Source organism: Rattus norvegicus, chromosome 6 (assembly GCF_021556685.1).
Source record: "Rattus norvegicus strain SHRSP/BbbUtx chromosome 6, alternate assembly SHRSP_T2T, whole genome shotgun sequence".
In the NCBI taxonomy this organism is placed as follows: Eukaryota; Metazoa; Chordata; class Mammalia; order Rodentia; family Muridae; genus Rattus; species Rattus norvegicus.
In genome coordinates, this window is record NC_141539.1 from 114,192,170 (window position 1) to 114,219,136 (window position 26,967).

Here is a 26,967-nt window from a genome sequence, read left to right on the forward strand (position 1 = left end):
GAGTTAGACAGAACAATTTGCAAATTCATCTGGAATAACAAAAAACCCAGGATAGCTAAAGCTATCCTCAACAATAAAAGGACTTCAGGGGGAATCACTATCCCTGAACTCAAGCAGTATTACAGATCAATAGTGATAAAAACTGCATGGTATTGGTACAGAGACAGACAGATAGACCAATGGAATAGAATTGAAGACCCAGAAATGAACCCACACACCTATGGTCACTTGATTTTTGACAAAGGAGCCAAAACCATCCAATGGAAAAAAGATAGCATTTTCAGCAAATGGTGCTGGTTCAACTGGAGGTCAACATGTAGAAGAATGCATATCAATCCATGCTTATCACCCTGTACAAAGCTTAAGTCCAAGTGGATCAAGGACCTCCACATCAAACCAGACACATTCAAACTAATAGAAGAAAAACTAGGGAAGCATCTGGAACACATGGGCACTGGAAAAAATTTCCTAAACAAAACACCAATGGCTTACGCTCTAAGATCAAGAATCGACAAATGGGATCTCATAAAACTGCAAAGCTTCTGTAAGGCAAAGGACACTGTGGTTAGGACAAAACGGCAACCAACAGATTGGGAAAAGATCTTTACCAATCCTACAACAGATAGAGGCCTTATATCCAAAATATACAAAGAACTCAAGAAGTTAGACCGCAGGGAAACAAATAACCCTATTAAAAAATGGGGTTTAGAGCTAAACAAAGAATTCACAGCTGAGGAATGCCGAATGGCTGAGAAACACCTAAAGAAATGTTCAACATCTTTAGTCATAAGGGAAATGCAAATCAAAACAACCCTGAGATTTCACCTCACACCAGTGAGAATGACTAAGATCAAAAACTCAGGTGACAGCAGATGCTGGCGAGGATGTGGAGAAAGAGGAACACTCCTCCATTGTTGGTGGGATTGCAGACTGGTACAACCATTCTGGAAATCAGTCTGGAGGTTCCTCAGAAAATTGGACATTGAACTGCCTGAGGATCCAGCTATACCTCTCTTGGGCATATACCCAAAAGATGCCTCAACATATAAAAGAGACGCGTGCTCCACTATGTTCATTGCAGCCTTATTTATAATAGCCAGAAACTGGAAAGAACCCAGATGCCCTTCAACAGAGGAATGGATACAGAAAATGTGGTACATCTACACAATGGAATATTACTCAGCTATCAAAAACAACGAGTTTATGAAATTCGTAGGCAAATGGTTGGAACTGGAAAATATCATCCTGAGTGAGCTAACCCAATCACAGAAAGACATACATGGTATGCACTCATTGATAAGTGGCTATTAGCCCAAATGCTTGAATTACCCTAGATCCCTAGAACAAACGAAACTCAAGACGGATGATCAAAATGTGAATGCTTCACTCCTTCTTTAAATGAGGAAAAAGAATACCCTTAGCAGGGAAGGGAGAGGCAAAGATTAAAACAGAGACTTAAGGAACACCCATTCCGAGCCTGCCCCACATGTGGCCCATACATATACAGCCACCCAATTAGACAAGATGGATGAAGCAAAGAAGTGCAGACCAACAGGAGCCGGATGTAGATCGCTCCTGAGAGACACAGCCAGAATACAGCAAATACAGAGGCGAATGCCAGCAGCAAACCACTGAACTGAGAATAGGTCCCCCGTTGAAGGAATCAGAGAAAGAACTGGAAGAGCTTGAAGGGGCTCGAGACCCCATATGTACAACAATGTCAAGCAACCAGAGCTTCCAGGGACTAAGCCACTACCTAAAGACTATACATGGACTGACCCTGGACTCTGACCCCATAGGTAGCAATGAATATCCTAGTAAGAGCACCAGTGGAAGGGGAAGCCCTGGGTCCTGCTAAGACTGAACCCCCAGTGAACTAGACTATGGGGGGGAGGGCGGCAATGGGGGTAGGGTTGGGAGGGGAACACCCATAAGGAAGGGGAGGGGGGAGGGGGATGTTTGCCCGGAAACCAGGAAAGGGAATAACACTCGAAATGTATATAAGAAATACTCAAGTTAATAAAAAAAAAAAAACTCAATTTTAAACCTGTTTCTAGAAAGACAACCTCAGTTTTAATTCTCCATTGTTTAAATCACATTTATATTTAATGTAACTTTAAAAAAATCTTTAGAAATACTGTGACATAAGACTAGCCTTTAAATTAATGATATATTTACTTGAAATTTTCCATTGGTTCTAGCATGTTGGGTTCTAGGAGCAACCCCAAAGGCAAGTTAGCGGGCTTTATCTCTCCTGGTGTGCTTGCTTTAGTGCTTCTTTCTATGTTTGTTAGGCTATAACATGACAAATGGGGCTGTAAGTCATAATACTCTACTTTGCTATCTGATCTAGTTGTATAGTAGACCCAAGCATGACATCCTGAGTCAGGCCTGGGCTCCAAACATGAATGTAGCTGCTTGTTCTTCAGACATTCAGACAGGTTGGCCTTCCTTATGAGTAAGAATGAGTTCCCTGTGACTTAGAATCACTCACTCAGCAATTAGCAGAAAAGCTTGAAAACTCAGAACCTCTTGCACAGGTCTGCTCTGTTAGGCTTATAATATGAGCATCTTAGTAGTAGTTTCTATTGCTTCAGTGAAATACCACGACCAAAGAGCAACTTGGAGAGGAAAGGGTTTATTCAGCTTACACCTACGCATCACTGTTCATCACTAAAGGAATCAGGACTGGAACTCAAAAAGGGCAGGACCTGGCGGCAGGGGCTGATACAGAAACCATGGTGGGTGCTGCTTACTGCCTTGCTCCTGATAGCCTGCTCAGCCTGCTTCCTCCTTGAATCCAGGATCACCTGCCCAGAGATGGAACCACCAAAAATGCTCTGGATTCTTCCTCATTGATCACAAATTGAGAAAACAGCTTTAACTTGATCTCATGGAGGCATTTCCTCAACTGAGGCTCCTTCCTCTCTATGACTCTAGCGTGTGGTCAAGTTGACACACAAAACAAGCGAGTACAAGGAAGAAATAGAAGATACTCATAAACCCAAGCCTGAAGGAAGGACAGTTTTGAAAGAGGAAGAACCCCTCCCCCACTACTATGGGAGCAGTAACCACCTACCTAAATGAGGAATGCAGGGTTCTGTGTGTCAAACCTTTTTCGTATTATCAAACAGTTCAATCACTTTCCCACTCTTTAAAGAAAAGATTGGCCACTATGTTCATAGTAGCCTTATTTATAATATCCAGAAGCTAGAAAGAACCCCCAGATGTCCTAAAATAGAGGAATGGATATAAAAAACATGGTATACTTACACAATGGAGTACTAGACAACTATTAAAAGCAATGACTTCATGAAATTCTTAGGCAAATGGATGGAACTAAAAAAAAATCCTGAGTGAGGTAACCTAGTAACAAAAGAACATACATGGGATGCACTCACTGATAAATGGATATTAGCCCAAAAGCTCGGAATACCTAAGATACAATTCACAGGCCTCATGAAGCTTAAGAAGGGAGACCAAAGTGTGGATGCTTCAGTCCTTCTTTGAAAGGGGAACAAAATACTCATGGGAGGTGGAAGGTGAGAGGGCATTGGGAAGAAGAGAGGAAGGAGAGGGAGAAAGGGGGCAGGATCAGGTATGGGAGGAGACTGGAATGATATGCAGAGGGTCAGGAATTTGAACAGAGGTGTATAGCAATGGAGGATGGGGAACTGGGGGTAGTCACCAGCAAGTCCTAGATGCCGGGAAAGCAAGAGGCTCCCAAGAAGGATGAGATTATCTGAAATGTCCAACAAAGGGTGGAAGGGAGAACCTGTAGAAACCCTATCCAGTGGTTAGGCAAGGGCCTCGGATGGGGGATGGGGCCACCCACTCATCCCCAAATTTTTAACCCAGAATTGTTCCTATCTAAAGGAAATATGGGGACAAAGTATGGAGCAGAGACCGAAGGAAAGGCCATCCAGAGACTGCCCCACCTGGGGAAGCCATCTTATATACAGACACCAAACCCAGACAATATTGCAGATGCCAAGAAGTGCATGCTGACAGGAGCTTGATTTAGCTGTTTCTTGAAAGGTTCTGTCAGATCCTGACAAATTCCGAGGAGGATGCTCCCAGCAAACCATTGGACTCCATGGGATACCCAATGGAAGAGTTAAAGAAAGGACTGAAGGAGCTGAAGGGTTTTGTAACCCCATAGGAAGAACAATATCAACCAATCAGAAACCTACCCCCAGAACTCCAAGGGACTAAACCACCAACCAAAGAGTACACATGGAGTGACCCATGGCTCCAGCCATATACGTAGCAGAGGATGGCATTGTCTGGCATCAATAGGAGGAGAAGCCCTTGGTCCTGTGAAGGCTCATTTTCCCAGTGTAGGGGAATGCCAGGGTGATGAGGTGGGAGTAAGTAGATGGGAGGAAGAACACCCTCATAGAAGCAGGGATAGAGGAATGAGAGAGGGGGAAACCAGGAAAGGGGATAACATTTGAAATGTAAATATGTAAAATATCCAATAGAAAACAATAAAAAAAAGATTATGCAGAGGAGACAAGATTAAAGTGCTACTTCCAAACTCTTTCCTCTAGTGATGAAGGAGGAAATGTTCTCAAGGTACCATGGGATAGAGAAAGAGATCCCCTCTACAATGTAAAGTGCTTGGCCTGCAATTAAAAAGAGAAGTGGGTAGTGGGAAACGATGTCATCAGTTTTTATACACATTCATCCTAATGACTAAGGGAAAACTAAATACGCAATGTATTCCTTAACTTGCTAGTGGAAGTCAGTCAGTCATATGCCACCCGATTGGCTTCACCACTGGTTTTCTAGTAAAATCCTTTCTTCCTTGAACTTGTCTTGTGGAACCCTCTCACCTTCATGTGAATCTCAGACAAGTATAATGGAGCTACTCAGAAATAGCTAGCTTAGACATGAAAGATTTTCTCTGCTGGTTCCACATCCCCAGTGCTAGGGGATTGGGGCCCTACCCTGTATCATGAGCCATGTAGGGATGCCCCCCCCAAAGCAGTCACCGAGCTTCTCATCATTCCCTGAGCAGCTAGCTAGGCTTTCTTAATGAGCCATACTCACAAACACAGTGCTTCTTAGGACTACCATTTCCTTTATCCCTTTATACATGAACTTTTAACAGCTAAAATGTCTGGCAAGGACTCATAATCGGCTACACTTTCTCCTTTGCGCCTGTATCAGCTATGAGATGCTCATCGCACTCAATTGGAATTCTGTGTTTGTGGGGACATTCTCAACAGATGTGAGAGCTAGTATTTCTAAGACTGGGAACTGAGCCAAGAACTTGGTGGTCTTCATGCTGTGTTAGTTATTTTTGTGTGGTTGTGACCAAAATACTCAGCACAAATGGTTTAAGGGAGAAAATACTTTTTATTTTATTTCATATTTGTAAGGATCTCCATCAATCATGGCGGAAGAGGCATGGGGTAGGTGGCGAATTCATGGCAGCTGGATGTGCAATAATGGCTTCTTGACTTTTGTCACACCAGGAAACAGTTGCTGCCTCTTAATGGTCCCACAGTCCCCAACTCCCATCTCCTAAATAACACTATTACCTGGAGAGCAAGCATTCAAATTATGAGCTAGTTAGGGTGTCTATCAAACTCCACCTATAACACATACCTCATATCAATTGTGTAAATGACATAATTTGGTTATGTTCACTAGAAAGAGTAACAATTAGAAAACTTAAGGAAAAGCTGCATTCCTGTAGATTTCAGCAAAATGAATGTAAAGCTGAGAGTGAGATCTAAGTCTTCCAATTCAACATCTTTATCATTACAACCCACACATCCAATTAATAGTCAAACTATATGGGGTGTCCCATGAGTGTGACCATGTAAGTCCTTGGAACTCAACAGACATTCAAAACAATTTAGCTTTAGGGTTTTTCTTCTTTTGTAAAAGGTACCTAATTATTCCTCTCCCCTGGGACCCATGTGCATTTGGCACTTGGTACATCGCCAGCACAGGGCATTCCTGTGATCCTTTATTCCTTGCAGAGATGAACAAAAATTTAAATGTATTGTAATGCAATTGAGAGCAATGCAGACTTCAGGATGCCATTAGCTTTCTAGTGATTTCAGTCAAGCGTGGTTTTCCAGGCCATTCTTTCATGGACCGGAGGAGCGTTCCTCACCAGGATGCTGGCTGTTTATTTTCTAAGTGACAACTTGATTTACTGTTTCTGTTCTCATCTCTTTCAAGAAGCCTCGGCAGGATGGTGAGTGACCAGGCAGTGTGCAACAGTCCATTTATTTCTCTCCTGCATCTTCCGCATAAACAGTCTGAGGATAAGGGTTGGAAATGGCCTGAGGAGGTGAAATTTCCCTTGTGCTCTTTTGCTGTGAGGCTTGCTCATAGTGACACAAATAATGTCTGCTGCTAACCTCTGTTCTGAAAACACCCCTGTGATGGGATGTGGCAAGCAAAGAATTCCATTGATTTTCTTTGTGTGTGTGGGGGGGGTGTTCAGCAGTTGGGTCTGTTTTCATGCTTTCTTTGGCCTTAAGGAGACATAACCAGTCATGGCTTTCAACCTTCACCAGAAGTGCAGTCCTGTGAGCCTTCTGACCAACATGAAAATCTGTCCTTTCTCAGATTTTAGTGGTACATGCTGTTAGATGATGCCCAGTACACATCTGTCTGGCAAATACTCATTTTGCAAATGCAATCCATACAAATCTAACAGATATTTGAGTGTTGTCTGTTAGGTTCCCAGCTCTGAAAGGCCTTTGGAGAGAAGTATTCTGGTTCTTAAGTTGGTTCCTTAGCATGTTGCATTGGAAAGGGAACAGAATCACCAAAAACCTGTGCTGCCTCCTGATTAGTCTGTTTTAGCTCAAGGCACCTTTCTGAATTAAGTGGAAGTGAAGTCCTTTTTCCATTCATGTCCTGTCCCCCAGAATCAGGCAGAAGACTTGTAAATTTCTCAGCTCCTCTCTCCCTGCAGCTGTATTTGCCCTGCTTTGGACTCCTTGATCATCTGCCTTGAGGAGCAATGGCCAGAGAAGCCAAGTGATCTATGAATTCCCAACTAGGGAAGCCATTACTTCCTATTGTGGATGCTGGGAGGAAGCCTTACATGGCCTCGGCTGTTTGTGGAGTTGGATGAAATGAGACTGCAGACCAGTCTGAGGCCCGGGCCAGCCCTTTGTCTTGTAGGGAGGGCAGCAACAGCCCATGCGTTTTTGTGCCTCATTAGTTCTGGGAGGGCCAAGCCAGGATGGGCATCCAGGGTTATCTTTGCATCATTGCAGACTGAAGTACTGCGAGGCTGTATGAGGCCAATTTGAAGGACAAAGGATGGCATGATGTGCACAGTTTCATCTCCAAGGCTCATTAGGAGGAGGGCTGGCTCCAGGAGCTGTCTGGACCACAGCAGGTGTTCAGCTCAGGGCCACTGGTTTTAGCCACTCCAGAGGGGGGCTGCATTTTAATAAGTTCTTTCAAGTGTCTTGACTTTTTCTTCCACCAGAGAATTAAGAGGAAACTTCAGCCTCCTCTCCTGCTTCCCCATTTGGATTCCTCCTGCCTGGGTAGTCCTTCACCTGTCACTATCACAGATTTCCCCACCACCTCTGACAGGTTGGACTTCATCCTGCTGAAGTACCTCACACACTGTGTGCTCTTCACCTGTCCTGAGAAGTTGAGGCACACTGAGGCTGCAGTGGAAGAGTAAAAACAGTGGATTAAGAGTCAATTCCAGTATTGTATGGCTTAGAAGTACCACTTCCTACTGTCTTGGATAATACATCCAAATTCCCAAACCTCTTCAGGGCTCTACTCCATCTCATTTGTATAAACACATCAAGCTCCTCTCATGGGCTGCAGAGAAAAGATCAGTAATGGTTAAGATAGCATTTGGAAATATGTTACATGTGGAGAAATCTATGAGCATCTACTTCCAAAATGTTTGGGTCTCTCTTTATCCAGTCCACGTGTGTTTCTCAACTATACTATGCCATTTTTCTTATTGGCTTTTGTTTGTATCCTTCTATTCATTCCCAGTAAAATGTAAACTCCCATTATATAGACGGGTGGCCTGAGCCACTGTGGGCCACCCCTGGGAAGGGAGTTCAAAATTCTTCTCTAAAATTGTATACTCTTTTAGCACTAACAATTGAGTTCCTTTCATTCCTATCAGTAAAATATGCAGTGGGCCAAGCTTGATATGCATGTCTTGTCAGCCTAGCTTTGTGGAGGCAGGGGAAGAAGGATAAGAGGTTTCTTCTATCTTTGGCTGCATTGTGAGTTAGAGGATATCATGAGCCTATGTGTCAGAACTAAACCAAACCTTAAAGAAATAACCATTCAGCAATTCTCAATGACTCTCTGTCTGTCTGTCTATCTATCTATCTATCTATCTATCTATCTATCTATCTATCTATGTATCTATCTATCTATCTATCTGTCTGTCTATCTAAATGTCTTTCTATCCATTCATCCACAAGTGCATAGATATAGGTAGGTGTGTGTGTGTGTGTGTGTGTGTGTGTGTGTGTGTGTGTGTGTGTGTGTTTGTCTTGATCCACAGATCTAGTTGGGGTTGTAATACACCAAGCCACAAAGTCACATTTCTTGTAGTCCATACTAAGAAAGCATTGCACTGGGTATTTCAAATTACTTTGGAATTTCTCTGAGAGTTATCATTCTACGAATCCCTACATGGATACTCTGCTTTTGAATTGTGGAGAAGAAATTTGAATAAATGCTTGTTAATGTCACCTATATTTCAGGACTTCGATGAGCAGGTTATTTGAAAGATCAGTGTCTCATGTATCTTACATAAACTGGTTTAAAACCTCCAGCTCTACATATCTAGATCCCAGCTAGTGTTTAATCAATGGGACACTTACAAACATTGGCTAAATGATGTGCTGTTTTAAGGAGTTGAGCTCTGCTTTTCACACAGTGACAATAACATTTTTATTTTAATACTTATACCATGGATAGTAAACTTTGGTGTATTACTTAGATGGATCTCAGCTTAGATGGATCTCAGCAGACCATTAGCTACGTTAGTGCCTTCTCTCGTGCCAAGCCAGAGCTGTATGCTAAGCCGCTATGTGCTGTTACATAATCGCCTGCATTCATTTTCTCCACCTATTTAGTCTGAATACATACAAGGTGACTGCATTGTCTTTTCAAACCCCATTCTCACTATAAGCATTATGTAGAAAAAATGAATTTGGGGCACTATTGCCTTTTATACCAACTGGAGAATTGAATCAACTCGGAAATATATTTTGTCACTATCTGGTTCTGCCCTTTTGATTATGTTGACTGTCAGCCCAGTATGGTTTTCAAGGTGATAAGAGTGTGCCGGATTCTCAGCTACTGGAACAAATTAAGATAGGTCGTGGTTTGGGGAGAAAAATAATCTCCACTGTGAGAGTGTGCAACAGAATACTTTTCTAAAAGTCCTTCTCTGTCTCCTTCTTAGCCTTTATTTGCTTGGAGAGACTGGGGTATGTGGCAAGTCTCTCCTCTCAAAACTCAGGCAGAATAAATCCCGGGAATTTACCAAAATACGTTTGCCGATCTAGAGAATGATGAATGATTCTGAGTAGACCTCTCAAGTGTTTATTGTTTTCACTGGACACCTGCTGGAATGAGATAGCTGGGTAGTTGGGTGATCACCCACTCTGGCCCAGGGAAGGGGTAAACTGAACAAAATCACCAGTAAGAGGAGAGTTCAGGAGGGTTGAGAACTGCTTCAACGATCTCCATTAGAGATGTGCCATGAAATATTAGCACAAATAAATATCTGATTTGCATTGGCAAGTTCCCTCTCACAATGATTTCATATAATATTTACTTATTGTGGTATTCTCTTTTCTCTGGTAATACTTCCATTTGCTTTTCCTTTCTTGGCCATATACATTTTAAAATAAGCTTTTCTCTTATTTTAATTGTAGTCCGAGATCACAGTGGGAAAGTAAACATTTCTTTTGGTAAGCAGATGTGGCTAACCTTGGAGGGGTAATTGGTTGTGGCTCACTTTGCTTAATGTCAGTTTGGCTTACAAGTCCACAGCTCCATGAAATCACTCACAACCTTAGAGAGGTTAGCTGGGAGCATGTGGCATACTACAAGTGATAATCACAGGGACAGATAAAGTCCAGAAGTCCTTCAAATCCTGATTACACTGTGTCATCTAGGCCACTCACTTATTCTTAGACCTCAAGTTTTTCCTTAATAAAATAAAGGCATTAAATCAGACAATCCCTAAAATACCATATAATTTGAAAACGTATTATTTTTGACAGATTTCTCCTCTAATTATATGAAAAATATTAAGCACGGTCTGGTACATTAAATAACATCGTGGTTCCTTGCTGTTTTGTGAAGGTTTTCCCTTTGAAGGGTCCTCCATGATTAATGTAAACTCTGCATCGCTCTCCTGGCTCATCTGTTCTAGTTCAGTGGACACAGTGTATAGCTTAGGTTTTCACTGAAGACACCCAATAGTTTGCCATGTGTAGTCTGAAGGACCACCCAGCAGCTGTGCATGTCCTCCCTGTGTAGAAAGAGCTGATGACAGCTGCATATGATTGTCTTCTGCTCTGGATCAGGGTCACTTCTGGGTCTGTCGTCTAGTTGTATTTCAACAAATACGTTTCTTCACAAATGAGAGGACAGATCGTAACAATAGACAGAGCAATAGAGATTAGTCTGTGTGTGTTTCAAACATGTAAAGAGTGTCAAGTTTCTGCTTCATGACTTTTTGAGGCTAGTTTTGAGAAAAAGAACCAGGAATAAATACATGCCTAGGTTTAGGTTTGGTTAATATATATACATATATATTTATATTCATATATACATATAATATATACATACATATACACACATATAATTTATATGGATATACACATACATATATATAACCTAACATACATATGGATGAACACACACACATACACATACATATATGAATAGAAAGACATACATACACAAATAGATGGACACATACATACATATGTGGATGGATGTCTATACATACATATATATAGGTGGACATACAAATACCTGCTATAATTTAGCTATAGGTAAGCAGATACATCTGCTTATGATGTAAGTGCGTAGAAATATGCAGGTAGACACATTACTGAGCGCCTGTGTAGCATGTAGAAGGAGCTTCACTTCTTTAACCCTCAAGTTTTTGTAGTCTTAATTACTGCTTCCAGAATGTTGTGATCATAACAGGATGTTATGATTAATTTAACTATTCATAGTGGGGTTTTCTCTCTCAACATAGTAAGTGTTCTATCTCACTTTATTGCCATGTGGTTAGAATATGTATGTCTTATTTTGCTAAAGTGATTTATTTGTGTAGGGCTAAGACGGTTGATAGGAATATGAGGTCAGGCGGATTTAGTTTTGGCTCATAAGGTTGAAATGTAGTTTAGCCAAGGGAAAAAGAATCCCCCAAGCTCAGTTTGTAGCCCCCAATCTCTAAAGGGAAACTGTGTATCTACATGTATCTTATTGTCCATTTTCTTTGATCACTTCAGTGTGTTTAAACAGCAGTTGACCAAGTCTGATATGAAATAATACATTCTGAGTCTGCCTGACATGAAGACACATGCACATTCAGATGCAGCGTGCCAAAATTGAGAATCCAATACACTGCAAATTGATCAAATTAGCTCTCTCCTACCTGAAAATACCTTTCTATCTATCTGGATGTCTGAGTTCAAGTTTACAAATGTTTGCCTCCTTGAGAAACAGTGCTGGAAGGAGAATAGGTCATCCTCCTGGTTCTCAACCCATGAACTTCTGCAGTTCCCTCCCAACATTCAGCTATTCTTTAATTACAAGGTATCTTGGATTAATGCATGCGGATGCCCCAATCAATACACTGAGTGCTGTCTTCTGATGGGTAGACAGCTGCAGCATGTGTTTCTTTCAGAAAACAGTGGTTCCAGAGAAGATGCCTACTCAAACATGCTTTGACTAGGGAATTTCAATGAGCCAAAGCCTGAGATGTGGTCTTGAACTGGAGTAGAGATGCTCCAGCATCCTGTCTGGGCCTAGTTTTCAAGTTTGGGGGATATGTGTGTAAAGCTAAGTTCCGATCTGGAAGGGGCATGCTGAGATGAAACCTCTCATCTGCCCAGAGCACAAGACCCCTTTACTTGAGTCTAATGGTTGGGTAGCTCTCAGGCAGAGGGAAGCTCTACCATGTTCCATTCTGTGCCCTTTCTCTCACCTGACTTATTATCTTCTGTGGTCCAGTCTTCTACTTAATAACCCAGCCACGTGAGCTCCAAGCTCCTGATTTTACCATGAAAACCACAGTTAGCTAGGTTTCTGATGGATGGAAATCAAAGCCAAATCTTTTAGGGTAATTGATTTTAAATTATTGTTTAATAAAAGGTACCAAGAGCTAAGGAGTCTTTTGTTAGAAAGGACAGTTAATTATCTATTCTGAAGCAGATCTATTATAAGCATTTAAATATCATCATTGGTGCACTGAGAGACTGCCTTGACCATTTTGAATGAATTTTCTACTCACGCTTTTTCCAGAACATTTAAAGGAAAGATAGCCCACTCCTGTAAGCTGTTGTGTTGTTCACTGTTGTGTGGACACATAGTTTCTCGATAGTCAGCTCTTCTGTTTTCCGCAGTTAAGTAGGAGGTACCTAGAGTAAATCCTTGTTCATCAAGGCATAACCACTTTGTCCTTTTCTTTTCCTACAGCTCGAGAGGAGAACGTGGCCACCTTCCGAGGCTCAGAGTATCTGTGCTATGACCTGTCCCAGAACCCCATCCAGAGCAGCAGCGATGAAATCACCCTTTCCTTTAAGACCTGGCAACGCAATGGGCTCATCCTCCACACGGGCAAGTCGGCCGACTATGTTAACCTGGCTCTGAAGGATGGTGCGGTCTCCTTGGTCATTAACCTGGGGTCCGGGGCCTTTGAGGCCATTGTGGAGCCAGTGAATGGGAAATTCAACGACAACGCCTGGCATGATGTCAAAGTGACACGCAATCTTCGGCAGGTAATGGCCGGGGAACAGCGAGCCTGGAAGGCCCATCTTAGGCAGACACTTTGTGGGGCACGTGGCTGGTGAGGTTGCAAAGTCTAGTGATCTGGGTGTAGATATGTCAAAGTATAACTTTCTCCAAATTTTTGCAATTTCAGAAGGAAAAATGATTAAACTACTTTTCTCCTCATCCTTCGAATCCCCTTTGTATTTGCTATTTAAGGGAAAAAAAGATCAGTTGCATAGATAATAAAAATGATAAGTACTTTCAGCCTTCTTATTCTGCTTTCCTTTTATCATTTTCTTAATTACTTTCGAATCTTATCATATTGTGGTTAAATTCAATTAGGGACAACATTTTGTTTCCACAGCTTGATGGATCGTCCTCATTCTTTGAGTATATGTTTTCGTTTTTTAATTAAGTTAGTCATTGCCATGATGTCATCATTTTAATTCCCTCCAGGAAAAGAAAATCTTGATTTTATTTCCCTCTCCCATTAATTTACCATCCCTCCCCACCTTTGGTTATTTTTTTCTTCTTTTCTTTTCCCACTGTTATGTGAACCTCTAGCCTTAGAATTAATTAGCCAGGATCTCTCTGAACTCCTGTTTCTCTGTTCCCTGATGCTGTGGTCCTGCCTCACTGCCCCTGTCTCTACCTCCGAGACTCTTCAGTTGCCTGGGAGGCCTGGCAAACGGAAGCACCTACATAAAAATGTCAACTTTGGAGCGGCTTTCGTGAGGCTGTGTGTGCTTGAGAACTCCCATCGCTTGTGGATTCTAAGCAGGCAACCCCGTCAGGTGACACCGCGTCCAGAAAGCCTGAGCCAAGCAAAGCCGTTTTCCATTCCATTACTAATAATGATAATAATCAAACCTTATCAGTGCACATCAGCCAAAGAAAAGCATTTCCCACCAAAGCCAAGGTCTGTGCTGAGATTGTCTTTTTCATGTGTCTATTTTCAGTTGGTACTTTTCTCGACTTGTAAATTTGTCACGCAACCCAGTTGGACAGCCTTCATCCTTTATTAATCAGAGAACAGTATGCAAATTTCCAGAAAGTGCTGATCACATTTTCTTCTTGCAATGGGATTGATTCCGAGAGGTCCTGTGTAAACATGAAAGCAGGAGACATGACAGGTGTTTGCATATGTTTTCTGTTTGATAAAAGTATGACTCCTATGAAATGCTAAACAAATGGCAAAGGCTGGCACACATTGGATCACATTATCGTCAAAACATTCATCTACACTCTTAACTCTATCAAGGAAGCCAACTGATTGGAGGATCCCATTCTGTTTAGAGTGGAGCTGTCAAGTAACAACTGCCCTATATTCTTACCACATAGATGACCTCAGTCATCTGAGGGGAAGCTCCATGTTTTGGGTAGCATTATCAGGTCACATGTCCCATCAATTTGCTTCTCTTGCTCTCTCCACACCCACTTCCTACTTGTTCATGAATGATTCTAAGTTGCTCCCAAAACTCTAGCTTTTGTTTCTACTAAAACCACTTTCCCAAGAGTATCAGGCCCCAGTTAAGCCCTTTAAACTAGAACAGATAAATTAAATTATTATTCACATATTGTTGTGATGTTTTTCGGTCAGGAGCACCGTGAGAAAAATCACCCTGTAGAGTTTCTAATATATTCCCAGTTCGAAGGTCCAGCTTCTCTCTGTGCCCTTGGACAAGTCACTTAACCTTCCTCCACCATAGCTTGCATTTGCAAACTCTGATTACAATGCTCCCCAGCCTTGTGCGCTGGCTAAATATGCAAAGTACCTTCTGCTCCAGAAGGATTATGAGCTCATCCATGGTCTGGGTGCTAGATTCGCTGTGATATGCAAATGATTTACAAGCTGAGCAGTCAGTCCCAGAGGTGACTACTTCTGTCTGCTGCCAAGGAAGCAGGCAAATGGAGCTTCCTATTCTAATTAAAGCTGTTGAGTTCTTGGGATTTGGAGTATTTCTTAGCAGAGAGAATCTTGATCTCATGTAAAAAAAAAAAAAAAAAAAAAAGAAGACACACCTGTATCACTTGAAATCTTTGAAATAGAGAGGTTGGTTTTCACAAATAAAGTCCACTTAATATTGTCTAATCTAAGATTATTATGTTACCCATTAAAATATGTTTATTGTCCCTTTTCAGTTCCCTAGAATACATTAGAGAAAAATGGAAGGCTTTGTATATTTCAAATAAACTCTAAGTAGCTTCATAAATATTTGATAATAAGCTGAAGAGAACCCATCTACTTTTTTGGCAAAAATATAATGTTTTTGGTAGGAAAGATTTATTTAAGAAAAATTGGTCCGGGCATGGGTTTCATAAGAATATCCTTTACCAAATAGGGCAGAGAAACTCTTTCCCACCCCATGGCTACCAGTATATGCTTAAGTCCTTATTCCAATTCAGAGCCTAGCCTAGGTACTTTCTGATTGAAAAGTTTGGAATATGGACTCTATGTATTTGTTGTAAATTATAGTGTGTGTGTATGGGTGTGTGCACTCGCGCGCACGCACACACACACACACATACACACACACACACACACACACACACACACACACACACACACACACACACACACACAGAGTGCCTGTGATCACACAGGAAGGATTGCTTTTTATCTTATTAGTTCCCAAGGTCAACTCTCTCCACATCACCTGCTTCACTTCTGGGTACCACTTTTGGTAAAGCACACAGAATAGGGGGCAGGTGTCCCAGACTTTTCAGACTCCTAGTTCAAAAGGGTGTGGTCAATTTAACATTTGAAAATTATCAGCAAGGAAGAGATTAATTGCAGTGAGGGCTTTTCCAGTCCTGTTTAATCTCCCCCCTCCTTCCTGCTATCCATTCAAAAAGTTGTTTAAAAGCTTAAAACACAATGTTCCAGAGGAATTGGGGGTGGAGGGAAGTGTCTCCCCACCCATTCTGACAAAGTGAAGAAAATAATAACTTTATTGGGTAATAAAAATAAATCTTGACGTATTCTTATATCACAGGCATTATAAACTGGAAGTAGAAGAAATATGAGTGTTCCCTCTTGCTCACAAATTCACAGAAATCAATGGGGTTACATATTAGCTAGCTGAGACCTACAATATAAAACATAATGAAGTCTTGCTGTGTGAGGTTCTTTTCAGAATGGTCCATCCATGTAGTTAGATTCAGATGTGAAAAGAAATCCTAACATGCTATTACTACGTAGTTATATTTTATCTACCTATGGAGGGGTTTATTTGGCGGGGATCTTTTCTTTCAGTACAGGGGATGTGTATGTGTTTATTAGGGGGTGGAAAGGGAACCCTGGCAACATTCTCTCAGAAGAGCCCTGAGAAGTAAGTATGATACTAATTCTAAGGGGTGAGGTGTTGGTCTAAGTGGTATTTGGAAGGAAGGGGCAGTTGCCTTGACTGCTGGCTCAGTCCCTAAGCAAGAGTTTCCATAGAGTCCTGGTTTCATTGTCTCCTCCCCACTCTCTTTCTGTGTTGGGTGCCTTTTTTTTGAAAAACTAACACAAGATCACTCATACGATGCGTCATTTTACTAACCGACTAATGTACTAACACCCTAACAACTCATCTTTGGTTTTAGTTTTTATTTTTAATTAACAATCGTTCTGTTCACAATTTTTAATTTCCTTTCTTCCCCTTCTCCGCAAAGCACTCAGGCATCGGACACGCTATGGTAAACAAACTACATTGTCTGGTAGATATCATTCTTATTGTCTTCTTTTGGGTTTGCCGTGTGTTGCTCCCCCTTTCCCCCCAACCCTCCTTTTGTCCTCTTTAGACTTATTTCCTCTTCCTTTTCATTTTTTTGTTGTTGTTGCTGAATTAAATGAAAGACTTTTTTTTCTTTAAAGAGGAAAACAGAAGAAAACGTAGCTGTCCTGAAAACAGTATTTATTTAAGTTTGTTGGGGACAGTTCTTTATCTCCAGCCTTTTTTACTTTGTCCCCCCCCCCAAAGTTATTTTTTTAAGGAAATCTCTTCAATTATTGATTTATTTATTTACCTATTTTGAAGCCTCTAAATAAAAGTCTAGGGATAACAGAGATTTCCAATGAGGGCTTCCTTCTACTGTGTCTCCCCCCCCCCTTCTCTCTTCCTGTTTTCTCTGTCTCCTCCCTAATCCCTAATTCCTCTCTCTGTCCCTTTCTGTAGCTGTGGCTGCCACAGGTGATCTTGGGGAGGAAAAGATGGTGCTTCCTCTAATCCTTCTCTCTCTCTTCTTTGACCTCATCCCCCACTGTGGCCAAAGGGAGTGCCACCAATTGTTTTCTTCATACACACTGCATGGCATGGTCCTGTCTCGTGGAACACCCATCAGCATCAACATCTGTCCCCATTTGTCCATGTTACTAACAACTGGCAACCAACCATCCATCCAGTTTCAGTCTCTTCTTACTCCAATCTCCATCCTCCTCTCATTTTTCATATTTTTGGGGGTTGGGTTTGGACTTTTTCTTTTCTTTTTCTTTTTTTTTTCTTTTTTCCTTTTTCTCTCCAGTGACGGAGGTGGTAGGCAGAGGAAGAATTAAACTCTTTAGTTTTGAGTGTTTTATTCCTCCCCATTTCTACTTTTTTTTTCTTCAGTTTGTTTGATGCATGCATGTGTGGTGTGGATTTTGATTCTGTTATTTTGTCCTTCTACCCCCACCCACCCCCCACAGAACTACTTTTCTGCCCTGCCTTCTCTCTTGGCTCCAGATAATTTCCGCATGGGTGTGTCAGTGTGTGGTGTGCGCATGCTCTGGACTCCAACTTTTTCTCTCTGCCCTCTGCTTGTGGATGATGGGCGTGTGAGTGCTGATCCTCCCCTTTGGCATTATTCTTATTCTTATTTTGGTTATCATTGCCTCAACATTCATTTCTTTTGGTTAAAGTTGCTTTTGGAGTTTGGGTCATTTCTTCTGGTGGTGGTGGTGGTAGCTAAGGGAGGGTAGGGGTTGGTACCTGGGGTAATCCATAGCATGTATCATTCTGGACACATTAGAACACAGACCCTTCTCCTTCCTTACCCTGAATGCATGTTTGTTAGTGTGCTGTGAACCATAGAAATTACAAATAAAAAAGAAAAGAAAAAAGGGGGGAAAACCACTAACAACCAAAGACCAACCCCTAACATATACCATTGTTGAATGTCTCCTTTGATGTTTTTCATTACTACCATAAAGAACTGTAAGAGGAAAAAAACAATCATTTTTAGCAATGAACCGAGACAAGTGCTATCGTCTGAGGGTGGTTCCATTTTCTAGCCTGACTCAGTAGAGTATGTAGTGGGTGGAAGAAGATACTCAGTCATTCTAACACACTGTCCCTTTAACTACCAGGGCAGACTGTAGGCTTGGGACATAGGAAGGCAGTCCAGAAAATGGAACTTGGCTGCCCGTACCAAAGTCGAGCCAAATTAGAAAGAATACCTCACCAAAAATCTTAATGGAGCTGAAACCACAAGTAGGGGAAGCCATTACGTTTTCGTAGGATTGTAAGGTCATTGCTGGGATTTTCTTTTGTCCCTATGTCCCACTACCAGGTGACAATCTCTGTGGATGGCATCCTAACAACAACAGGCTACACTCAAGAGGACTACACCATGCTGGGCTCAGATGACTTCTTCTATGTTGGGGGAAGCCCAAGCACTGCGGACTTGCCAGGCTCACCTGTGAGCAACAACTTCATGGGCTGCCTTAAAGAGGTAAAACTTGCATACTTCACTGATTGGGTGGATGGTATGAGTACTTAAGGAAACAAACCACAGAGAATACACATTGATCTCCAGACCAATGGCTGTGCGTGGCCGCTAATATTTGAGTGAAAGGAAATGTTATACGAGACAAGATTATAACTGTAAAGGGCCCATCCTTTGACCCAAGGTTAAGATTGTTGGAGGCCTTGGGTTTGTTATTTAATTATCCTATTTTCTCCTCTAATTAATGAAGACATGTATCGCTTAGCTCTTCAATGTAAGTGAAACACTTTTTGCAGATGAATTCACAAGGAGCTAGACATATGTGAAGGTTGATTTTGTGCTTTTTACCCAGGAAGAAGGGGGAGCTGTGATTAAGCCACACAGTTTGTGTGTCTTGTGTAAAATATAGCACATATATTGTTTTATTGTTCTTAGATGTGGCAGCCCCAAGACATTTTTTTCTCATTTGTTTAAAGAGAGCCAAAATTTCAGTGTGCAACATCCATACTCAGAAAAATGGGCCTCCTTTCCTTAAAACTAGTCCCTATAGCTATGAGAAGGCAGCAGGGCTTGGCGGTCACTCATCTATTACCCTAGTAGCTGATGTGTTGAGACTCTGTCTGAGAGCGGAGAAGCTTCAGTCAAGTGTAAGTTCAACTGCTAAGGTCAATTGTTGAGGCAAAAAGAATCAGACTTGATTTGTTAGAGTTCTTTCACCACACAGTGTCACAGAAGCACTGCACGGTACGTGCTTTCTTTAAACTAAGCTAAGCTTGATTGCCTCAGATATCCATACCATTTCCTTAGGGAAATGCCTGGAGAAGATAATATCATTCCTTCTTCTAGATCAAAATCTCTTGTGACATCTTGTGAGCTTCCTCCTGGGGCATATATTTTATTCTTATTATAGTAATTTGGAGTTTATTGTACAGCAGATGGTGTTGAACAGGGACTGCTCAGTGACACCAGATGATGAACAGGAATTGCCTTTACTATAACTGGCACACAGTAGGTCCACAGAAGGATGTATTGAGTAGACTTATTCATCAAGCAGTCATGATGAACCTTTAATTGTACTCTTTATAAATCCACGCTCAAGGACTTTATAGCCTGGGAAGGGAGATGAGATCAGTAAGTGAATAATTACAGCATAGGACTATGTGTTCGGCACCATAGACTAAATGCCCTGATTGAACAGAGGAAACAGATAAATTTTAGGTGGGAGTCAGTTTTAGAGAAGAAGTGACATTTGAGCCAAGCCTTGGCTGCAATAAACCATGAATGAGTTGAGAGGAAAAGGTGGAAAGAAAGACATGATAAAGAGAAATTACAATTGTAAATTGTTCTTAGTCTGAAGGACAAATGGAAAGGAGAATCCAAAAACCTGCTGTCCTCTCTCTGATGGCTGTTCCCCCAGCTTCTGCTGCCTTGGGGGTGCCACAGTTGTTTCTGAAGAAATTATGGTAGGCACACAGCACTTCTTCCCTGTGATTTACTCCTATTTGAATAGAATAAGGGCTCACATTTGTAATCATTAGAGCTTTTCCACCTGAATAATGACACAGAAGCTTGCATTTATTTACAATGTTTTTGGCCTTAGCTCAGATTTGCTCCTCAACTAGCTGTTAATTTATATTAACTCATTTATATTATTCTATGTCTGCCATGTGGCTGGTTATCTGTGTATTTCATAAGTTAGACTTCCTTCAAGTCTGGGACGGTGGCAAATATTCTGTGCCTCTCTCTTTCCCAGAGCTCCTCTCTCTGTCCAGAGGTTTTACCTTACTATTCTGCATTTTGCTATAGACCATAGACTTTTTATCTTTTTTTTTTTTGGTTCTTTTTTTCGGAGCTGGGGACTGAACCCAGGGCCTTGCACTTCCTAGGCAAGCGCTCTACCTAGGCAAGCGCTCTACCACTGAGCTAAATCCCCAACCATAGACTTTTTATCTTAACCAATCAGAATGTGCCTTATGCAGGCATGGAAGGGCAGAGACACATCTTCACACAGTGTACCAAAACATCACTTCAACACAGACTAAGCAGTTGTCTAATGAAGCCTGAAAGGCTTTCTAAAACCCTGCTAGGTTCCCACTTGTTTAAATTGTACTCTCATCAAAAAAAAATGATCGCAACATTTCCAACACCAAGGACTTGTCTCAGGAATGTACCAAGAACTGCTTAACATGATACAGTCCTCTGTGGGGCAACAGCCTGAGCATGGCATTTCCTGGAGTGGACTTAAGGGTCATATTTTCCCTATGTACAGTTATGTTAGATCATCTGTATATTGCATATTTTGAGACAAAAGAACAGTTTCACAACAATAATATTTTATCTATTAACATGGAAGATTATCTCTGAAAGTTTAGAAAAATAGCATGATACCCATGATAACCTTATTCATGAAGAATTTATATATAAAAATATGCACATACATGCATACATACAAGCATATATACATACACACATACATACATACATACATACATACATACATACTTACATACATAGAGGGGAGGAGTGCTGAAGAGAGAGGGGTAATTATGGAGATTAGGTAAAAAACAGGAAGCCCTTCAGAATTGTCAAATGTTTTTAAGTAGCTCACAATTTTGTGAGGGTTGCATAAATACTTATGTTGACTCCCTAGAACTCACATGGATGATGAAAACCTGGGGTTGTGGTTTAAACCTTTAATTCCAGGGCTGAGGAAGCAAAGACAAGAGGCTTCTCAAAACTTGCTGGCCAGATACTAAAGCCAAATCTGTGAACTCCAGGTTCAGGTAGAGACCCCTATCATTAAAATCAAGATGCACAGTGACTGAGAAAAGCAGCACAAATCAACTTCTAGTGTATGTGCACATGAGTGCACACCATATGCACACACACAAGCACAGACACCCACATGTATACAAGAAAACACACAAACATATGCTCACATGTGCATTTGCATGTGCACATGAACATACACACATATAAAAAAAAACAAAGTGAAACAAATGAAATGATACTGGCATACACACAGGGACATGCATCCACACACACACATGTGTGTGTGTGCATAAAAGTTTATGCTATTTCTGGAGAACAGAGTCAATATTTGAAGCAACTGTAGTTATTCAGTAAAATTTCCCATTTTAGCAAGCAGTGGAAAGTTGACTGTTAGAAAGGAATGGTAAAAACACTGACAAGAGTGCTCTGTTCAACAGGGCCCCCACTTGTCTAAGTTGCATATGAGTTGGTTTTTCTAAAGGCCTGTGAGCTCTTCCAATTTGAGAGCTTGAATGTGTTCTGTGACCTGGAGTCTAATGATATCCTGATGAAGGCTTCTCTTTCTGTTTAAACACTTTACTTCTCTTTAGACTGGGAATTCTTTTGTTTTTGACAATGTAGTAAACCACAGGAGCTGCCCATGGGCTTTAGCGTGTCTGCAGATGAGCCCTCTTTGATCACTTAAACTCCTGACAGTCTCTCCCCTTACAATAAGATGCCTCCTTTGCTCCCCCTCTCTCCTTTTTCCTTGGTCGGTTGTTTCTTGTTATTTGTGGCTCTAAGTTGTCCAGCAAATTGGATACTTTAAATGCCATTTTCATCAAATCTGGGACACGGGGAAGGGCTAATGGGATAACCGACATTTGTTTTCTTATTGCAGAAACAGGTTTTAGTGGTGAACTCTGCTTCCCTCCTGAAAGCTGAGTTGTAACTCTGCTGTTGAGCAAAAGTGACTGGCTATCACCTGTGTACACATCTCTTAACTTGAACTCTTTGTGAAAGCCTTATCCGAGTTATCATCAAACTACTGTGTTTCTCTGCACACCGCACCCCACCTACTCCAATAAAAATCACCAAATCAAAATCTTGATCACTTTTATACTGTCCTGTTTTAGTGTGTCTGTTTAGTTTTGGTTTCAGATCCCCAGGCTCTGAAGGTGTTCTTAGCTTTGTGGGGCTCTCAACACATGGATTTTTGTGTGAACAATACATCTGAAAGTGAGTAGATAGTTTTTCTCAGGTGATCTGAAGCACAGCTGACAATAGGTCTCAGGAAAGCTAAGATGGAGGGCTGAATTCTCTCTTAGGAAGAATAATCCAAAATGAGTCTGGAAAGGCATCATATTATAACGAGAAGAATATCCTAATTGAAAGTTAATAGACCCGGGGGCTAGACAATGACTTATCATTTAAGAGCACTGGATGCTCTTCCAAAGGTCCTGAGTTTGATTTCCAGCACTAACATAGTGCCTTATAATCACCTATAATTCTAGTCTTAGGGGATGTTCTGGTTTCAGTGAGCATCAGGAATGCATGTGGTACAAAGACATATATGCAGGCAAAGTACTCACATACATTAGTACAAGAAACTAGTAAATGTTGTTAGGAACACAAATTTAATTATACTGACTCATTTTTTTATACTGATTTTTTTAAAAAAAATGAGTATCAGTTTGCAAAACTTATAAATGGATCCTAAGAGCTCTGTTGTGTTCTCAAGTACGAGTGAAGTGAGGAGCACAAGCCAAACATTTTTACACAATGGGAGCTTAGAAATCTTAAAATAATTATATATAACCACTTATAAAGGAGTCGGGAACATGACTCTAAGTGAGTATGGAGCTGCCTGTGCAGATCTCTGAGTCTCCTGTATTAGCAAGTCATTGTTAGGGAAAATCTTTTAATCTGAAGTTTTTCCCTATTGAAAGTCACACATATTTTTAAAAAGAGGGACAATGCAGCCACCCATTCTTGGTCTTTCCCTTATTTCTGTCTTCAATCATTTATTTCATGCTGTCAATCTCCTTTGTTAAGATACAAGCTCCACGAGAAAACATAGTTCCCATTTCCCAATAACCAGAATAGTTTCTGGTATTAAAAGTGTGTTCAGTCATTAGTACATTCCTTTTCCCTTCCTCCTTCACGTTCTTGCAGGTCTCCTGTGTCTCAGGCTGACCTGAAACTCGTTATGGAGACCGATGCTGGATCTTTTCTAGTTCTCCTGCCTCTATCTCCCAAGTGTTAGGATCGCAGCTATGTGCCTTCACATCTGTGTCTGAGATACCAGCAAGTGCGATAGCGTCTCATCTATACCTTATCCCTGGGAAACCTAGAAGAAACAGTCTGTGCTTCTAAAATTTTCATCCAATGAGCAGATCCAGAATAAACGAGTTAGCTGCTTGGAGCTCTAAGATCTGCCTTAGTTCAAGATGCTGTAGCAAAATTTCCTTTTTAAATAAGACAGGGTGGGTTATATTTAAAAATAAATGGAAATGTGCATTTGCCGGCACTGGAGGTTGAGAGTCTGAGCTTGGGATGCTATCACGGTCAGATTCTAATGAACCATTTTCTTGTTGGAAAAGTATCATCGCTCATTGCCTCTTCATTTGGTGGAAAAGGGGTTAAAGACTTTCCTAGGATCTCTTTTATAAATCCAACCGAGGCATAATTACTTGAAAGTACTCATCTCTGAATACAGGATGCTGGGGTTAGAATTTCAAATGGCCTGTGAACACCATAGCACGGTGTAAGGAGGGTCCTGGGAGCCCCTACCGCTAACCAAGGAGGCATTGACAGTTCAGGGATTCTGGGAAAAGTCAGTTTAGTAAAGGGTGTGGCTCCTGTTGGGGTAACTCAGTTCCTGTGAATGGCCTCACACTCGTGAGTATATGAACAGCCACAAACTAGACTTGGCGAGTTATAAAAGAAATAAATAAAAAGAGGATAAGAAGTTGGGTTGTATGTCTATAGGGGGAGTAGTAGAAGAATGAGTATAAGCAAAATGCGTTCTATGATATTTTGAAAGAGCTAATTTTAGAAAGACTGTCATTATATGTTCTTTGCGAAATATGAGCAATAAGCCCATAGTATTGAGAACATACAGCATGCCAAAGACTGGTAGGATGTATACATACATAAGATTCTTGCTTTAGAGGATCTAAAAGTTGGTAGGAATATATATATATAATATATATATATATGGAATATATGTATTCCCAAATATATATATATATATATATATGGAATATATATATATTCCCAAAAGGTAGATAATACAGAAAATAAGACATTCATGACTATAAGGGCCTGTTCAGGAATGGTTACTATTATTTCTGTAGTTCAAGAGTCGTGGTAGTGAGACAGTGTGAGCAAAGGCAAGCAGGCGGGACACCTAACAAACGGTCAGGAACTTATAAACAGTTTGTGAATACCAGAGAACTAATCATAAAATCAGAAGTTTTGGAGGTATGGTCACATAATTAGGTAGGGTCCAGGTCATTTATGCCAGGCCATACCCTTGGTCTTTATTCTGTATTACTATAGAAACACTGAAGGATCTTACGTAGTATATAACATTCATATTGGCATGCTATTTATCAATCCCTAATTCTTTAACCAAAGTTTGTCCATCTACTCTCTGTACCTGCCCAGGGTACTTTATTTTCTTTCCAAGAAGTTGAAAAGCAGGCATGGGAAAAAAATCTGACAGGTTCAGCACTGGACAGGGAGAGCAATATCCTGAACTATTTCCACACAAATGCATTTCACCTTGACCGGTCTCTCAGTTCCCAACTGCCTTTCTGTCGGGATATACACTTTCTCCTTCTTCTGTCTTTGGCATAGCTAAGCTGCTGCTGTTAGATGAAGCACAAGTACTGATATACAATCTATGTCAATACTGAGTTGCACAGTGATGCCCTCAGATGCAGGGAGTTCACTAAAGCCCATCACCATGCCCTCCTACGTGCTGGACCTTCTGTGCTGTTCAATTAGATTCTTTCTATGTTGTCCTCTTTTCTCTTCCATCTGGTCCTTCTCCCGTGAACTAAGGGTGTTAGAATCTCTCTTTGCCCATGGGGAAACCCACATGCTGTCTGAGACCTCTAGAGCAGATTGGCCTTTCTCACCATCTTTTCTCATGACATCCCTAATAGGAAGGAAAGAAAACCAGGAATATTGGGAGGACGGAACATATATTCAAAGGAAAAAGGATTGGGGGAACACCATTGTGCACATTACATCCAGAATCCCTGTGTGATTATTAGCCATTTAAAACAGAATGGGGTTTTGCAGCCAGAGATAGTCTCTGAACAGATGATTAATGGTTTAATCTGTAATAACTTTACATTTTATAGAACCCTGATAGGAGTCCACATCTGGTGAGCAAAGCTATTTAAGGCTGTGTTAATTCTGTTAATTGCTATATGTTTATTTGAATTGCTGGCACCTGCGGGTGTTGGAATAACATGTTTGTTGTCACCTTAAAAAATATACTCATTTTATATCATTTTCTCTCACTGTCTTCTGCTGCTAGGCTCGATGCTATACCTTAATTTTTCTTTGGATTTTTCTTTTACATTGCCCTGTCTCTTTTTGATTTATTGCCCCTCCCCACTTTTCCTTTCCTTTAATTCAATGCTTTACCAGATCTTTTATTGGTACTCTTCCTAATTTATTAGGCAGAGACAAATATCCATCTGTATGCAGGTGATTTGTGGTCATGGCACAGGTCTGGGCATCCTTTTTTCTCTAGTGGTAAGAACACTGTGCAACGCAGAATCATCAGAGGCCAACTCAGTATCGGTGATGCAAAAGGAATTTGAGTCCAGGGTTGTGTCCTATCTAACTCATTCCTCATGGTTTCCTTCATGTAACAAGTGACTTCACTACCCCAGGCCCCAGCTTTCCCATTTCTAATAACATAATTTATGTTAAGCATTTTAATGTAGGAACCAAAAGAGATTTTCTTCATTGGTTGGTTTTTTTGAGACAGGGTCTTTCTATTATAAATCGCGCTGGCTGCCTTTAAACTTGTTATATTGACGAGGATGTTTCTGTACTGCATTAGGTCTTGGACATGCTTATTAAAACATTGTAAAATGATAGTGTGGTTAATATTCCTATACTTTTTGCTTATCAATTTAAAAACACAAGGAACTGCTCATTTCTCTTTGCTGTTTATATAGCTTAAAATAGTTTAGAAAGAGGATATACTGACTAGGAAGTTAACTTCTAGGGCCAGTTCTAATGTTAATTCAAAAAGTGTTAGTTTTTCCTGATTTTTAATAGGCATGTCTTAATCTTTAAAACCAGAATAGCATAATTGACAAGCCAAATACCATGGCTGTGGCATAGAAGAAGAAGAGACAGAACTTCTATCTTTGGGGATTTATTGTATATGTGAAGTATATTTCAAGAGGGGGCAGACATGATCACTCATCCTAGGATGGATATTTTAAAAAATGAATTAATATCAGGTTACAATTTAGCTTCAGAAATACTTGATATTAAAGT

At 40.9% G+C, this 26,967-nt stretch overlaps 1 protein-coding gene across 32 annotated transcripts in view; it reads left to right on the plus strand.

Moving 5' to 3' along the window:
• Window positions 1-26,967, plus strand: part of Nrxn3 (neurexin 3) — a 1,618,001-nt gene that overhangs the window by 456,654 nt on the left and 1,134,380 nt on the right. For all 32 annotated transcript variants that reach the window (XR_015621666.1, XR_015621667.1, XR_015621670.1 and 29 more), the window contains 2 exon segments: window positions 12,700-13,001; window positions 18,526-18,687. Coding sequence is in view for 24 of the 32 variants with exons in the window: in XM_087552049.1 (XP_087408175.1) it covers window positions 12,700-13,001; window positions 18,526-18,687 (464 nt within the window). In the remaining 8 variants the exon portion in view is untranslated.